The 17,456-nt window shown below is 37.9% G+C and overlaps 1 protein-coding gene and 1 long non-coding RNA gene across 2 annotated transcripts in view; one reads left to right on the top strand and one right to left on the bottom strand.

Annotated features, from left to right (window-relative positions):
- LOC142072793 (uncharacterized) overlaps nt 1-15,432 on the top strand; it is a 171,048-nt gene extending 155,616 nt beyond the window's left edge. The window contains exon 5 of the long non-coding RNA XR_012669367.1: nt 15,355-15,432. This is a non-coding gene — a long non-coding RNA (uncharacterized LOC142072793). The remainder of the gene's footprint in view (nt 1-15,354) is intronic.
- The window catches only part of MYPN (myopalladin), a 114,339-nt gene extending 97,258 nt beyond the window's left edge, over nt 1-17,081 (bottom strand). Inside the window, exons 1-2 of the mRNA XM_075130855.1 lie at nt 16,899-17,081; nt 1,107-2,051 (exon numbers count right to left, since the gene is read on the bottom strand). Of these exons, the coding sequence (XP_074986956.1) occupies nt 1,107-2,050 (944 nt within the window). The 5' untranslated portion in view covers nt 2,051; nt 16,899-17,081. The remainder of the gene's footprint in view (nt 1-1,106; nt 2,052-16,898) is intronic.
- Between the last annotated feature and the right edge of the window lie 375 nt (nt 17,082-17,456).

Here is a 17,456-nt window from a genome sequence, read left to right as displayed (position 1 = left end):
AATGGCGACTCTGAAGATGCAAGAAAGACCCTGCAATATATTTTAAAAGGGACTTCTAAACTATGAAGAAAATAGTAGATGACTGTCTGAGCTATTGGGCTATTTAAGATACTGTCAATATTAATTGGGAAATAAAAGTAAATAGCATGACTTTTCGTTAGAGGATAGGTTGAATTCTCCTTTCAGTCACTGTGATGCATCCTCATTGCAGTCACTGGGGTTGCACCCTGGTGACTGAGAACATTTAGTCTATGGGCTATCTTTAAACAAGTTTAGGTTGAGAAACACTAATAAAATCTGAGAATTTGAAGGTAAAAGTGAAAATTTTAATAAACTATTTCCCAATCTGTGTCCCTGGCATATAATGTTTAGCACTTTTATAGTGCCTTTCATCACCAAAGGTCTTTACAAATATTACCTAATTAATCCTTGACATTCCCCTGAGATGTAGGCAGAAACTATACCACATGGTTTAGCTGTTCAACCACATGAGTAACAAACAGTGATTAGTTAAAGCATTTCACAGTTGAAGACTCTAAGGTTACGTGACTTTCCCAAGGCTACAGAGGGAATCCTTGTCAGACCCTGTATTAGAATTAAGGAATTCCTGGCTCCGAGTGTAATAACTGAAGAGGGGATTTTTAATCTCTCATCATTTATATTATGCATTTATTAGTGAAAATCTCTTGGTCATACAATCCTGTACTTACTCAACCCAAATGCATTCAAACTATAGCAACAAGAATCATGCACATAGCTATTTTCACCTGGTTCACTTTGATTAATCACTCAGTTCCCATAAAAAGAACAAATCTTTCTCAGAAAGGAGATAACACATTTTCTAATTACAGAAGTGTAGCTCTTAACAGGTATCTCCTCTACAATTCAGAGAAAAAGCATGCCCCCTAAATGTCTTAAGTTTAAACAGCAACAACCCTCTGGATGATTTAAAGAAAGCAATTGTTTTTCCTAATTAATGTTAATAACCAAGATCAAAGAATTTCTGCTACAAACTTTTAAAACATATACACAAAACCATCTTAGAGGTGTAACACATCCACCTGCCATTACAGAAATGCAAAATGGCAAAAGTTGAATATGTTTACCTGACTTCAGGTGCTGGAATTCCTACCACAATGCAGTCCAACTGCACTTTGGTTCCTTCAGGAACTTCTCTGCTTTTCAGTTTTTGTGTAAAGCGTGGTGGCTGTCCGATGGGCTCCTCAAAATATAAAGATGTGGGTGCTGCCTCTGTTCTTAAGTCTGTACTTTCTAATTGATTTATAGCTTCCAAGTTTTCCTCCTGTTGATCATTTGTTTTTTCAAGTATATGCTCTGCTTTATTATCCAAGTCTTGAGGTACTGGAATAGAAGGTCGTTCTCTCTTTTCTGACAGCTTTGGGAAACTAGGGCTACCTTCTTGAGCAGCCTTATTTTTAGATTCAAGTTTGCTCCTGTAGTTTTTGCACGTTTTAGGTCTTATTCTTTTAGAATTATGTGCTTTGAAAAGTGAAGAAAGCTCCTCAATAAAATCTGCTGCCTTGTTTAGGAATTCCTTTTTGGATTCTGCTTCAGAACCAAACTGTTGTTTCTTTAGATCCTGAGTGCTCTCTTTGAAACCTTTTGTTTCTGTGACATGATCCAGGCAAAAGTTTGAGTGGAGACCATTGTCTGAAGTTGGCAAAACTGTGGACTGGGGCACTTGTTTGTTTGAAACTGTTTTTCCACAGTTTTTCACTTGATCAGAGCTATAATGTACATATGTCTGTTGCTCATCCTGTTTTTCAAGTGGATCTTGATCAATTGCTTGTCTTGCCAGATTTACACTTTCATCTAATTCTTCTTGGCTCAAAAAGGCAGAGAGATCTGGAAGGTCATCTTGGCCATCTACTTCCTCTGAAGCCCCAGAAGTACTGCCATAATGGAAAGTGTGTGGAGATGCTTCTGATCTACTTCTTTCACTGTTCCCTTGATGTCTGGTTTCAGCTAAATAACTCTCTCTCAGAAGTTGAGATATTGAAGTGGAAGATTCTAAACTGTTGTCTTGCATGCTGTCAACAAAAAGGACAAATAGGACCACACCTCATCAATAGTAAATTAGTTACCAGCACAGAATTATATGCGTCTGAAAAGCAGAACACAAAGATTTTAAATTGTACTTCTATTCTAAACATTTTCTTTTAAAAATGGGCTCTTTTTATTAAATAGACCTGTTCTTGTGTAATTCAGAGTCAGATCTGCTTCCTTTGTGAACTAAAATCAGTTTTTATTACTTTTTACTCCTGTTAGACTTGCAGAACTATTCTATTCCCAGGTAATAGGTCAATAAAATTGTTAAATAACTTCCAGTTGCAAAGCCTTTATGGTTGACTATGTGCAAGCCAGCTTTGACTTTTAGATTTGATGCTGAATTTGTAGGACTGACAATTAGGAGAAAAAACAAACAAACAGCTTTACGGTACTTATAAACTGAGCAACTTTGGTTTGAAATCACTGAGAGTCAATAAGTATATAACCCCACAAAGTCAATTTTTGGGGTTAAAACACACTCTAATGGTAATTTTTCATTGAAAACTCATAGAAAATAATATATTAAGTACATAAGAACAGCCATGCTAGGTCAGACCAATGGTCCATCTAACTCAGTATTCCGTCTCTAACAGTGACCAGTGCCAGATACTTCAGAGGGTATGAACAGAACAGGGTAATTTTGAGTGATCCATCCCCTGTCATCCTGTCCCAGCTTCTGGCAGTTGAAGCCTTAGGGACACCTGGAGAATACGGTTGTGTCTCTTAACATCTTGGCTAATAGCCACTGATGGATCTATCCTCCATGAACTTATCTAATTCTTTTTGAAACCCAGTTATACTTTAGGCCTTCACAGTTTCCCATGTTCATCCCCTTTTACAGATCATTTATGAATATGTTGAACAGGACAGGTCTCCATACAGACCCTTGGGGGACCTCGCTATTTAACTCTCTAAATTTATTCCTACTAGGCTGTCTATTAATTGCAGTTAACTCACCAGATTAACTCAAAAAAATTAATTGCGATTAATCACAGTTTTAATCGCACTGTTAAACAATAGAATACCAATTGAAATTTATTAAATATTTTTTCTACGTTTTCAAATATATTGATTTAAATTACAACACAGAATACAAAGTGTACAGTACTCACTTTATATTATTTTTATTACAAATATTTGCACTGTAAAAATGACAAAAGAAATAGTATTTTTAATTCACCTAATACAAGTACTGTAGTGCAATCTCTTTATCATGAAAGTTGAACTTACAAGTGTAGAATTATGTACAAAAAAAACTGCATTAAAAAATAAAACAATGTAAAACTTTAGAGCCTACAAGTCCACTCAGTCCTACTTCTTGTTCAGCCAATCACTATGAGAAACAAGTTTGTTTACATTTATGGCAGATAATGCTTCCCACTTCTTATTTACAATGTCACCTGAAAGTGAAGACAGATGTTCACATGGGACTTTTGTAGCCAGCATTGCAAGGTATTTACGTGCCAGATATGCTAAACATATGCCCCTTCATACTTTGGCCACTGTTCCAGAGGACATGCTTCTATGCTGATGAAACTTGTTAAAAAATGTGTTAATTAAATTTGTGACTGAACTACTTGGGGGAGAATTGTATGTTTGCTGCTGTGTGTTTTACCTGCATCCTGCCATATATTTCATGTTATATCAGTCTCGGATGATGACCCATCATGTTGTTCATTTTAAGAACACTTTCACTGCAGATTTGACAAAACACAAAGAAGGTATCCTAATGTGAGATTTCTAAAGATAACTACAGCTTTCAACCCAAGATTTAAGAATCTGAAGTGCCTTCCAAAATCTGATCGGGACGGGGTGTGAAGCATGCTTTTAGAAGTCTTAAAAGAGCAACACTCCGTTGCGGAAACTACAGAACCCAAACCACCGAAAAAGAAAATCAACCTTCTGCTGGTGGCATCTGACTCAGATGATGAAAATGAACATACATTGGTCTGCACTGCTTTGGATCATTGAGCAGAACCCATCATCAGAATGGACGCATGTCCTCTGGAATGGTGGTTGAAGCATCAAGAGACATATGAATCTTTAGCGCATCTGGCATGTAAATATTTTGCAACACCGGCTACAACAATGCCATGCGAATGCCTATTCTCACTTTCAGGTGACATTGTAAACAAGAAGCGGGAAGCATTATCACCTTCAAATGTAAACAAACTTGTTTGTCTGTGATTGGCTGAACAAGAAGTAGGACTGAGTGGATTTGTAGGCTCTAAAGTTTTTCGTTGTTTTATTTTTGAATGCAGTTATTTTTTGTACATAAGTTGTAAGTTCAACTTTCATGATAAAGAGATTGCACTACAGTACTTGTATTAAGTGAATTGAAAAATACTATTACTTTTATTTTTACAGTCCAAATATTTATAATAAAAAAAATATAAAGTGAGCACTGTAAACTTTGCATTCTGTATTGTAATTGAAATCAATATATTTGAAAATGTGGAAAACATCCAAAATATTTAAGTAAATAGTATTCTATTACTGTTTCACAGCACGATTAATCGTGATTAATTGCGATTAATTTTTTTAATTGCTTGACAGCCCTAATTCCTACCCTTTGTTTCCTATCTTTTTACTAGTTACTGATCCATGAGAGGACATTCCCTCTTATCCCATGACTGCTTACTTTGCTTAAGTACCTTTGGTGAGGGACCTTGTCAAGGGCTTTCTGAAAGTCCAAGTACACTATATTGACTGGCAATATATTGAGGGGCGCTGGAATGGGGTGGGAGGGAGGAAGTGGCCATGGCTCCATAACTTTTTTCCTGCCTTAAGGGCAAGTGATGGGGGGCAAGGGTGCGGAGAGGAGCAAGCAGTGTGCAGAGCCTCGGGAGAAGAGGCGCAGTGAGGGCAGGGTCTCAGAGGAAGAGGCAGAGTGGGGGCGGGGCCTCGGTGGAGCAGGGATGGGGGCGCAAGGGAAGAGGTGGAATGGAGCCTCACGTGGGAGGGGCAGATCAGGCTACAGTTCAAGCGTTAGTCATCTCCGCACTTTTAGAGAGCTTCCAACACTCCTGCCTTGTCCACATGCTTGTTGGCACTCTCAAAGAATTCTAATAGATGAGTGAGGCATGATTTCCTTTTATAATAGCCATGTTGACTCCCAACATCATGTTTATCTATGCGTCTGATAATACTGTTCTTTACTATAGCTTCAACCATTACAAAAAAACAAATTATGGCACAGCATGTACTGTACTTTACTTACTTTACATACTTAGAATATTATGAATTGTTTTATCCATTGATTAAGACACACAGTTCAGCACATTAACTTCACAATATGTATTTGAGTAAAGGTGGATATTGATTTTATACTTTGACAAGAATGCCATTTCTATAATTTCTATAATTGGACCATATAAAACTATATGAGTCAAGTGAGCCAAGATGCAGTGAACCATTAAAGATGACAAGATGGTATTGGGAAGCCCAAATTTCAATTCTAAATGCCTTAATAAGAATTCGAAATCCTACATTTGGATGCTCAGATCAGCATTTCAGCACATAAATTCTTGTTTTATGCATATAAGGCCCAATATGAATATCCAAATGTGGGACTTGAATATCCTATTAAGGTGCTTATATTTTGAAAATTCAGCTTGAAGTTGTTTAGAAGAAAAGGAGAGATTCCATGCAGAGGACTAGGTAGTAGATGTGTGTGTGTATATATATAGTAAATGTTCTCTGAATGAAGTTAATACAGGTATGGCTAGTTACTGAGTTTACCAATACCAAAAGATGCAAAGTAGAGTACCTCTTTCTTACTTTATTTATTCCTTATCTTAGTGTTTGTTAAAAGGAAAGGTTCTTAAAGGTGAAACATCTATTTTATATTTATATAGGTTCCACCTTCCCCCAACAGACTTCTTGTGTCTAATAAATGTAAATCCCTCCTCTTTACATCATTTTCTCATCCATACCTTGAGACCTGAAATGTCCCCTGTCTAGCTAGCCCTGCTGATGGACTGTGCTATTATACTTCTCTTGCTGCCCTGTCACCTCCTAGCTATAATTCTGCAATAAGCAGCCCATTTCCCAAAGTGCTGCCCGAATCCCAGTCTTAATTTTATAGATTGGAACTACATCAGGCTTGAAGCCTTAAATTATCCAAAGTGGGTAAAAGGTGGTAGAAAGACCATTTTAGCTATACACATGTTATGTAAAGTTGTTGCGGAAAGAAGCACAGAAAGAAGTCAAAGAACAGTGTAAACTGAATTTTTCTGAACTAAAAGAACTGCTGATAAAGGATTTTCAGGATTACAGAATTGTTATAGCAACAGGCCCAAATGCAAGATCAAAGAAAGTGTGCATATGTGGACCATCAGACGCTTGTTTTCATTAGCCAGTTTGGATGGGACAAGGTTGCCATCCCTTTTGTACACTCCCTTTCTGGGGAGTACTTGGCAACTGGTTTATGCCTGGAGGACGCATTAACAAGGATCACTGTCATCTTGGCCTTCATCATCACCAACCCATGCTGGGACTCAGAGACACCACTACATTTTATTTTTCCTGATCCTGTAAGATGTTCTCCACAGACCAGATGGAAGGAGGGGAACCAGACATTATCATTATTTCCATGGCTTTATCTTAAGCAACTCCTAAAATTGGAACCTAATGTTCTACTATTACTGCTTCCATAGTGGGTCAGTTTCCCCACAAAACTTATTGCTTCTGTCTCTTCTCTATCTTTCTCTTTTTGTCTTCTGTTCGTAAGAGTCAGGCTTAGCCAATCAGGACAAGTCAACCCTTGCATCCAGTACTGGGTTTACAATGGTGCCAATGGTGCCATTGCACCAGGCCTACACTCGGAAGGGGCCCATTATGGTTGCCAGCCTATCCAGTTTTCAACTGGAAAGTCCAGTGAAAAAGCAGACCTGGCAGTGTCCTGACACTAAAAGTCCAGTTACAGGAGTAACTGCAATCAACCTCCCCACCAGGAGGGCAGGGAGAGCAGCTGCTGCTGCCGGGAGGAGCTGCAGCTCAGCTGGAGAGAGAGAGAACTGGCTCCCAAGGACCTGTCTCCTGGGGAGAGAGATAGGTACCAGCTCTTGACCATACCCTCCTGCCCCGCTGTGCTTGGTTGACACAACGTTCCAGTGGAATTTTGGCACATAAAAGAACAGTGATTTGGGAGGCTCACAGCTTTGTAAATGACTGGACAGAGAAGGGAATATTACCTCTTAGAGGACAATGTCTTTCTAATACATAGGTCAATGCCAGTATAGATGCTACAATAATTGCTGGGCCAGCTTCTGATCTCGTTTACAACCATGCAATCTTACTGAAATATAATGGAGCTAAAGTAGAATATTGTATCTGCTGATAGCGTGCAAGATGCTGTACAAGCCACAAATAAAGACACAACCACTGCCCTAAGGAGATGACTATCAGAAAGGCAGATAACATCAAACAAGAAGTACTGGTAGACCCTCCAAGATTGTAATAACCTAACTTGTCAGCCAAGTTGTCCTTAGCATGTATATGTGTATGTAAATGGGAGGGCACAAGGAGACTTCTTCTCCTATTTATCTATATCACACCTGGGCCATGGACAATTTCAGTCCCTCTGTTGGGCTCACCAGGGGCATAAATCATTCCAGAGCAGGTGGGGAAGAAGAGGCAGAGCCATAGCCTAGTTCCTACTCCATACTATGGAGCTGGCTGGGCATGGGGAGGAAAGCACATTGCCTGTTTCCATTTAAGGCTGTCAGAGACACAATCCCTTACAGAGTGTCTCTGGACTGGGGCAGTTTCATATCACTCCATTTAAGGCTGAGGCTAAATGTTACAATCTGTCTCTTTGTGGTTTTATACATGGGAATGGTTTGATATTTTACATGAATTGTACAAGTGTAACTAACAGCAGTATTTGTCCCACTGATTTGCCTGAGCACGTTTGTTATCCTGAAAAATTCATTATATTTAACCACAATGTCACTCCATTTCTGTGCTCTCTGTAAAACTAAAGGTTTCAGAGTAACAGCCGTGTTAGTCTGTATTCGCAAAAAGAAAAGGAGTACTTGTAGCACCTTAGAGACTAACCAATTTATTTGAGCATGAGCTTTCGTGAGCTACAGCTCACTTCATCAGATGTATACCGTGGAAACTGCAGCAGACTTTATATACACACAGAGATCATGAAACAATACCTCCTCCCACCCCACTGTCCTGCTGGTAATAGCTTATCTAAAGTGATCATCAGGTGGGCCATTTCCAGCACAAATCCAGGTTTTCTGAGAGTGGTCAGTTTAGATGAGCTATTACCAGCAGGAGAGTGAGTTTGCGTGTGTATGGGGGTGGGGGGGATGTGAGAAAACCTGGATTTATGCAGGAAATAGCCCGACTTGATTATGTAAAGAGTTGTCACTTTGGATGGGCTAGCACCAGCAGGAGAGTGAATTTGTGTGGGGGGGTGGAGGGTGAGAAAACCTGGATTTGTGCTGGAAATGGCCCACCTGATGATCACTTTAGATAAGCTATTACCAGCAGGACAGTGGGGTGGGAGGAGGTATTGTTTCATGATCTCTGTGTGTATATAAAGTCTGCTGCAGTTTCCACGGTATACATCTGATGAAGTGAGCTGTAGCTCACGAAAGCTCATGCTCAAATAAATTGGTTAGTCTCTAAGGTGCTACAAGTACTCCTTTTCTTTTTGTAAAACTAAATGCATTGTCCATCAAGACCTGAAGAGGAAGGATGCATTCCTGAACAAATATGAGCACAATGGGTGGTCACAGGAGGAGACACAAGTTGAAAAATAACTCGATGAGACCAAACCCTGTCATCTCCTGCAGAGAAATAAAGGTAAATGCTTCATAAATTGATTGGATGGAGAAGATATATGGACTCATCTAATGATGACTAATCCAGATTTCATTTATATAGATCTATTGGGATTACAAATTTCTCATTTCAGTGTGATGTCTATTCCCACGGTCCTCATTAATCATCATGCAGTTTTTCTGCACCTAGACAAAACAAACAGTTGTGTTTCTGTGTGTTTCTTCTGAATCTTTGTGCTAGGGCTTTGTTGTTCCTCTGGATTCTTCATAAAAAACATTGAAACACAAATAAAATGATCTCTGATTCCCTGAAGAAGTAAAATTCTGATGTCTGGTAGGTCACTGAAGCCAGTCATAAGGAGGAACATTTGGCTTAGCAAAGTAGTTGGAGAATGTACACTAGCAAAAGAGTACAATAAATAGGCATCTTTCAATAACAAAAAAAGGAGCATTACTTTGAAAATATAAAATAGCAGATATTTTATGCAAATTCTTATGGTCATGCAAATTCTTCAGAAAGGATCTTTAATAAAAATAACAAAAACCAAAACATGTATAACTGAAGCCTGATAACTTTAAAATACCAAGGGCTAGATTTTGACTAGTTATAACACAATCACATAGGGGAGTACAAAGTGTCTCCCCTCTCATGTGGCTAGACTAGGGCTGCTTGCCTGATGACTCAGACCTCAGACACTGGGGGAGAGCTGAGGCTCTGTACCTAACACTGACCCCTGTAAGCATGTGGGCAGGAAATAGGCAAAACTAAGGCTCCACCCAACTATGTGCCAGCCAGCAAATCTGGTCAGGCATGAGGTGGGAAAACAAACAGTACCCCAGAAAGGGGATGAGTTAACTTTCTTCCTCCTATCCATCAGAGCAGGAGTGGAGCACAGAGTTCCTCCTAGGAAAGTGCATCTAGGCATATCTTCATACTTAGGCTGAACATAAAAAGCTCAATCTAATCCTAGTTATGCTTACATTTTTCTTTAGAGATCATTCCGGGTCAAATTGTTGTATCTAACTCTATTTTCAGCTTGCCTAGAAGATAATTCTTTTGTTCTATTTTTAGTAAGGTAGAAGTTGGCTGCTAGTCAAACATCACACTTTGAGACAGCATTTGGTTATCTAAAATCAGAAATATTGTGAACAATATGATAGCTAGAGTCAAATGAAAAAATGCTGAGTTTCACCAAGGACTTGCTTTGAGAAAATCGAACAACCAAATTACAAATAAGCCTTGAGAGATGTGCAATTTATTTTATTTTATTAAAAGAAGTTGTACTCTTCAAGGACTCCACAGAGCAAAGTGATAAAGAAGTACATAGAGAGTTCCTATATTGCAATGGTAGGGACTACAGAGGAATGTGAAGTACATTTGGATAAGCTAAAACTGTCCTGATTTCAAATTGGTATCTGAACTGCAAAGTATCCAGATTTGGATCCAGTCTTTAACATCTCCTTTCTGGCTCAAATATCAGGATTTTGGTTTGGCCTGGTTATGTCTTGGGGATTTCCTCTTCATTTTTCTCATCAGAATGTTGGAACAGCCAAAGAAGAGTTTGCCCCACATAATCTATTCCATGCTTCACAGTGAACCCAATGCATAGCGGGATAGAAGTTTGGGAGATTAGTCAGTGATGTGTGAGATACCCATACAGTGCTGATGTGATCAATAAAGCTTATACAGAGTTATGCATCTCTCTATTTAGACTCTGTGACTTGACACCCTCCCACCCCAGTAAAGTGCTACTCAACAGAGACAGTCTCTAGCAAGGACACACTAGACTAGATTTTCTCAGATAAATCAAAGCACCAAAACCTTAGCCAAATTTTTTAGTGGAGATTGGAAAAAAGAGCATCTGTTTTAGTAAACCAAAAGTCAACAGGAGAAATTGTGAGCTATTTCTAAATAGCTTGTTAGTGATATTTAGGATGGAAAATGGGGAGATAAAACCTGATTTTCTCCACTGACACAAGGACAAAGTCTAGCAACATTGACTATACATGGTTCTTCTGTCCACCGTGCTAATTTGGGTTCAATTAACTGGATAAACACTGAGTTCCAAAAAGCCTACATTTCTGCCAATGTTCTGTTGTTAGCCAAATGTCCTTTAGGGTAAGATATACCACAATGCTCGAATTGGCTTCCACAAGTCGATTTTGGCAATGGCTTGACCTAAATGTCATATGTTGAAAACAAGGGGATTCCTAAATGACAGAAGCTTGTCCCATGAGACTGTCACATGCCAATTCATTTTATATAGTATGGAGTCACTTAAATTCATTCTCTTCTTGTCACCGAAAGAATCTTGAGTCTTGTTGAGATAAATGATAGTGAAATCTTAGCAAATAGGGAGAATTCTTGGACACAAGTCAGCTCCTGTGTTTGGCTAGGGAAAAATTTGAATGCCTGATGTTACAAGCGATATAATAATAAAGTGGTAATCTGGAAGTGAAGCATTCAAACACCTTCTTTGGCATTCAGTCTGATTTTAAAATGAGTAGATTTAGTCAATATATATCATTTCTGCCTGCCACTTCTAACTCCCATTAATAGAATATGAAAGAAACTGAGGTTTAAAACCTCCAGCCATAGAATAACTAGCAAATTGCTAGTTTGACCTTTTTTCTTGCATATTGAAATTTGTGGGTCAGATGCTGAGAGGTTGAGAATTGATGTTGCTCTGTTCATGTCACACGAGCTGAGGCCTTCTTCCTGTATTTCTACTGCTTCTGGTTAAAAATCTAAATCATTAGTGATATTAGACTATATCCATCTCCAATTAATTTCATTTAACATAAGTCATCCCTACCCAATTTATAAAATGTAACGTTAATCAAACACAAACACTAAACAAATTAGTTTTTAATAATTAAAATGGTACATAGGCAATTAAAAAACAAGCACATAGATGTCACAAGTGATCTTTCAGATATCTAAAGATCACAATCACATTCCCACATGCTTGTGGGAATTGTCACATAACAGTTGTCCTAGTTTCTGTTTCCGGTTACTGCCTGTTGATATGACAGACTTTGAGACGCTCATGAAAGGTTAGGCTGGAGCTGGGGAGTTAAGTCAGCTGTGTTCTGTGTTCCTAAGGCTTTTTAAAAAAAATGTATTATGGAAAATTACTTACAAGAAAATGGTATATCACTTTTAGATACAGGTAGTAGTTTTTAGATACAGGTAGTAGTTTTTAATTCAGCTGCCCACACCAATTGCTGTTAACTTCATAATAGAAATCGCATTTCAAAATACTGGCATGAAAACAAAGAAAAATAAAGGAAGCTTCCCAGTTCTCAGAGAAAGGAACAGCCTCTGATAGGAAAAATACCTATAATAATAAGTGGGGTAAAATGCAAGTCTGTCTATTGCTTCAGATATATTTTTCTAGATAATTTACTTTTCAACATTCACATTTTAATATGCATCCTGCTTTGTTTAATCTATAATACATTTTAGAATCCCTAATAGTTACAAACATAATTTGATTGGGAGGCTAAGAAATTCTTACAAGTGTTTGCTCATTGTTACATAATTTTGTAAATAAGTAAAAATAATTTAAATATCTCCACATACTGTTATTCCAGCCTCTAGGTTGTATGTATCTAGTTTCTCATGGATTTTTTGAAAATTGTGGTTATAATTGATGTAAACTGAGGATCTATGGAGAAAACACTGACTTCCTTTGGGACTGCTACAGCTTCTACTGAAGTCAATGGGAATTTTGTCATTGACTTAGATTGGATCAGAACCAGGTCTTCTGTGTGAACAAAATCTAATGAACAAGGTAGAGTGTTGCTGAATTGTGGAGGACAATTACATTTTTATTAGTGAGTGTTGACATATTTCTGCAGAGGCCATTCTTATGAATATATATTTTAAGCCTTGCCCTTGAATATTTATTCACCTGACCCTCAATCTCAGAGTTACATCAATGGGATGTCGAAGAAAGAAGCAACGTAGAACTTTCAAACCTTCATGAAATTAAAAAAACACATAGAAAATTTCCCTTTTCCTTTATATTGTTCTTTTTTAAAGCTTCTTTAATCTTGCCATATATTAGGAACTATATATATGGTATTGGAGTATGGTCACAATAAACCACTTTTGTGATTATCGTGCACAACAGATATTATTCCTAGTTCAAAGTTTAGATGCATGGTGCTCTAATAAAGTGAGACTAGTTAAGACCCTCTCTTACCCTGATTTTGAGTTGTTTTTGCCTTCTCAGCAGCTCTCTTTGGATTGCAAAGCAAACAATATCTTTGAGCAATACTAGCTGAAGTCAGATTGAAATTTAAATAAATTCAGGATTAATTTTAAAATATAAAACTGCTAAAGATGAACATGTTTTCTAAATTGTCTATTACTTATCAGAAGTCAGCATTAGCGCTGCAGTCTTCGAGGGCTGACGTAGTTGCTTTTCCACAACTAGATGTCTTCCTCTCCTACTGGGATGTGAGGCCGGAACCAATGTCAATGGGCCCTAAATACAGTATTGTACACCCTGATACTGTAAGCCTTTTTTGACTCAAGTAGTCCTTAATCACATGGACCGTCCCATTTACATCAAGGATTACCCCCATAAGAAAGAGTTTGTATAACTGGGCCCAGAGATGATGCATAACTGTGGATAGTGGGGGGAGGGGCACCATTAAAACATTTGGGGGGGCGGAGATATGTGACCACCCCATGTGTTGCCTCTGCCTCCATCTCCGACTCACATCAGTCGGTCTGCAAGGCAGGCAGCAGAAAGTGCTGAGACTCCAGCAGCAGGGAGGAGAAGCAGCCCCGTGTAGCAGATGTGGGGAGCTCAGCCAGCCTCCCTGTTGCTTCCTCTCTCCCCATGCTGCATGGACACACGGCGAGTGCTGCCGCTAGGGGGACCCACATCCTTCTTGTTACTGGGTGTCCTGGTGAGAGGCATCCCGAGAAATCGGGGAGGGGGGTGGGGGTGTCACATGACCCCTGGGTGCTCCGTTCCCACACGCATCACCTCTGATTCTGGGCCCACAGTTTGTAGACTTTGAGATTTAGCTCTCTAGAGCTGTGTGAACAACTGATTTTTCTGTTTGCTGCCCAGCCCAAAATACCATAAAAAAATTCATTTTGGGTCTACCTAAAACAAACAAACAAACAAACAAAATCAGTTTTCTCAGTGAAATGAAAAACAAACAAAAATAAGTTTCGGGTTGATTGAAACATTTTGTTCAACCTGAAACAAAAACGTTTAGTTTCATTTTTAGATTTTTTAACCCTTTAAAAATTAGTTTAAACAAGTTTCAAAACAAACATCAAAATGTAAAAAAAATATTTAAAATATAAAAAAAATCAAAATGTTTTGTTTAGAAACTTGTATAAAAATGGTTTGAATTCTTCTACATTAAAACTAATTTTTTTTCTGATGAAACTATTCACTGAATTCAACACAAATTTTTTAGTAGTTTTGCTCAACCCAAAAATGCACTCTTTGGCTAATAAAATATTTGTCCCAAAGATTTTGCACAGCACTGCTTTGGTAAACCCAAAGGGAGAACAGGATGTTATGTATAGATACAAAAAAGCCACAACTATAAAGCAAAGTAAGAGTGACAAAACTTTGTGCTCCTATTCTGGCTCCCATCCAAACATAAGGAGACTTGACTCGATGGGTCCTCCGTGCCCAGAACTATAGATAAGCTTTCCAGGCAGAAGTTAAAGATCAGAGATTGGGGCCCAAATGTTTTATGGAATATGTAGCCTGATTTAGCCTCAGTCTTATCCACCCCAATTCTTTATATTATTCTTGCTCGTATTAGGACTGATCAATGCATGGGAGCACTATGAATAGGACTGAGGACAGCTTGAATACAACCTTAGTTCATGTCTGAAGCCAAAACTTAAATGTTAGCGCTCAGATATAATTTTAATATATTTCATGTGTTCATTGTTAGGCTGACACATTAAGATACCCAACAAGGTACTGTGTGGTATTTTACATTATTTAAACAATGAGCTATGTTCTGCTGTGTTATACCATGCACACAAGGGCATTACTTCAGTGGGGTTGTACTGGTATACCTGAAGCAGAATTCAGCTAACAGTCTGTATGATAGGGATGGACAAACTTAGTGGTATTTGAGATTTCTTGTTGGGTAGTCCTGGTTTTTGGGTGTGCAAACTTGCTTGAGATCACAACACTTTTCCTCTTGTAATTTAAACCTATGATTTCTCAAGGGAGATTCAGTTTAAATAAAAACATTTTCTAGTGAAAAGGAAGCCTTTCCTCCTGCCAAGTACTGGGCTGTCACAGGTGGATGCCTTATTTACAATAGATAACCTGTATTTTTCCTCATTAGAATTTTTTTCTGACTACTTTTCTTCACTCTTTTTTCCCACAGTCCCGCTATATTTGTTTTTCTCTCTGCCTGTTGTATGCTCCATTTTCACCCCAATTTTTTCACTACATTTTTCTTCCTTTTTTTTTTTTTGCAGCCTCTCCTAAACAAAATGTGAAATCAATTAACACTGAAGTTATCAGACTTTCAAACTACGAGATTTAGTGAGTATGAAATTAGGCAAAATGAGTTTGCCCATCCCTGCAGTACATTGGTTATTAAAACAAGTGAAATATTAATTAGTATAATGGACTGATTTGTACTGAGCGATACTGATTTACTAATCACTCAGACAATGGTTTATGATCTTTGACTGCATTATACAATTGTTCTTTATTGTTATATGTAATTTTTAAAGCCCAAAATCTCACTATAGCATTACTTATAAAAATTTACTTACCCTGTTAATGCTAGCTGTTGGCAGGAAACATTGAAGGTCTGTATAATTCCTTCAGTCCCATAAGAAAACTGTTGTAAAATTTTAAAAGAATATACAGGAATAGTACCTAAAAAGTCTGAACTATGTTGTGTCATGGTCTTTAACTATGATAGACTATTGTCTATAAAAGCTTGCTCCTGAACTTATTGTAGAAGGAGTTTTTATTAGCTTAAATAAGTAATTACTTTTAGTTATCAGTACAAATACATTTAATTTTATTTAATGTTGATAGCATTCTCTGAGGAAAAAAGAGGAAAGAAAATATATCCTGTACTCATGAACTTTTAGGAAGGCCAGGGGAAAGAGTAGAGTTGAAATATATGAAATTGGATCCTTTAATATTTGCTGATTTTTTATTTAGTTTACAAACCTAAGAGCTTCTAAGTAAATTTAAACCTAATGATGTGAACAAAAATCTACCAATATAGTGATCAATTTGCTTAACATGATCTGCATAATACTATCCTGACAAAGCAGATGAGCTCAAGAGCTACTCTATTCTCTTTTAAATTATGTATTATTTAATATAATTCAAGATGTGCTTCTGATTACTGCTTAATGTTGCAATATATTGGGCCAAACACTTGCCACTGGCAGTCAATGTCTTTCTGAGTGAGGTGGGGCCGGGGAGAGAGCAATGCCCTTCTATCTGGAGTGTTTCTGCAGCTGTTGTGTACATTAATCCAGAGAGCAGATCTCCCAACACTAAATATAGCCAGCAGTGTCATTTTACTTGAAAAAAAGAAAGAAAGTATTTAACCAAGGAGTCATATTAAATTAGGCTCGATTTTCTTGATGAAGGAAATGCAAATTACTGTATATTGGTGTAATTCTAGCAATTATAAAGTAATCATTTCGCTATATGGTAAAAGGGGGGAAAACAAAAGTAAAATTCCAGCAATGCAATTTTCATGTCATTGCTGCCTTCTGTTGATTCTTCCCTCAGAGGCAAACAGGCTGAGGGAATTTAGGAACCCCACCAATCCTATTCAAGCTCTTTACGATCCTACAGGACATTGTTTCTCTTTCACTCCTAACTCACATGCTTCAGTGTAATTTAAATCAGATGGTTTAAAAGCGATCTGCTCCCTGCATATTTCTGATCTGCAAAAAGTAGCACTGCGGTATACATTTTCATCGACCCGCTGTGCACCTGTGCAGTGTTATCAAAACACAGTAACAATCTAAAGTAAAGACATTACCTTTTTCAATTTCTCCAGAGGTTGATGTCCAACTCTGGCACTCAGCAACGATGCAATTATAAACTTAAAGTTATAGAAGCACAGGAATTCTTCAGGTTCTTAGGAACAGAAACAACTAGAAGTCCATAGGTGAAAGGAGTTAACCTTAGTTATAGTGAGGATGGCTGTAAGAAGCCGGACAACCTGTCACCACCGGAGCAATAGCATTTGTCAGTTTGCAGGTCCCAAGTTATTTTGAGCAGCATAAACCATGTGCCTTTGAAACATTCCACCTCATTGGACAGGAGAATATTGAGCAAAGGGATTCCACTATAACAGCACCTATGGACAGCTATTCAATCTTTCTACCCACAAAACTGCTTCTGCAGATGCTTTTGCAGTCTTTTGCTGATTCAACCATGGAATAATCCCAAATATATTTGCATTATATTAATTTCCTCTTGACAGAGAAGTTTATATTTGAAAATAGGAATGGCATAATTTAACCTTTTCATTTACTGTATTTGTTACAGGCAGAATCTATTAGAAGTGTAAGATTACACTCACAGGGAAATCCAT

The sequence above is a fragment of the Caretta caretta genome, chromosome 7 (assembly GCF_965140235.1).
Source record: "Caretta caretta isolate rCarCar2 chromosome 7, rCarCar1.hap1, whole genome shotgun sequence".
NCBI lineage: Eukaryota > Metazoa > Chordata > Testudines > Cheloniidae > Caretta > Caretta caretta.
The sequence above is the reverse complement of the archived record's forward strand: the minus strand, read 5'-3'. Positions and strand labels throughout refer to the sequence as shown.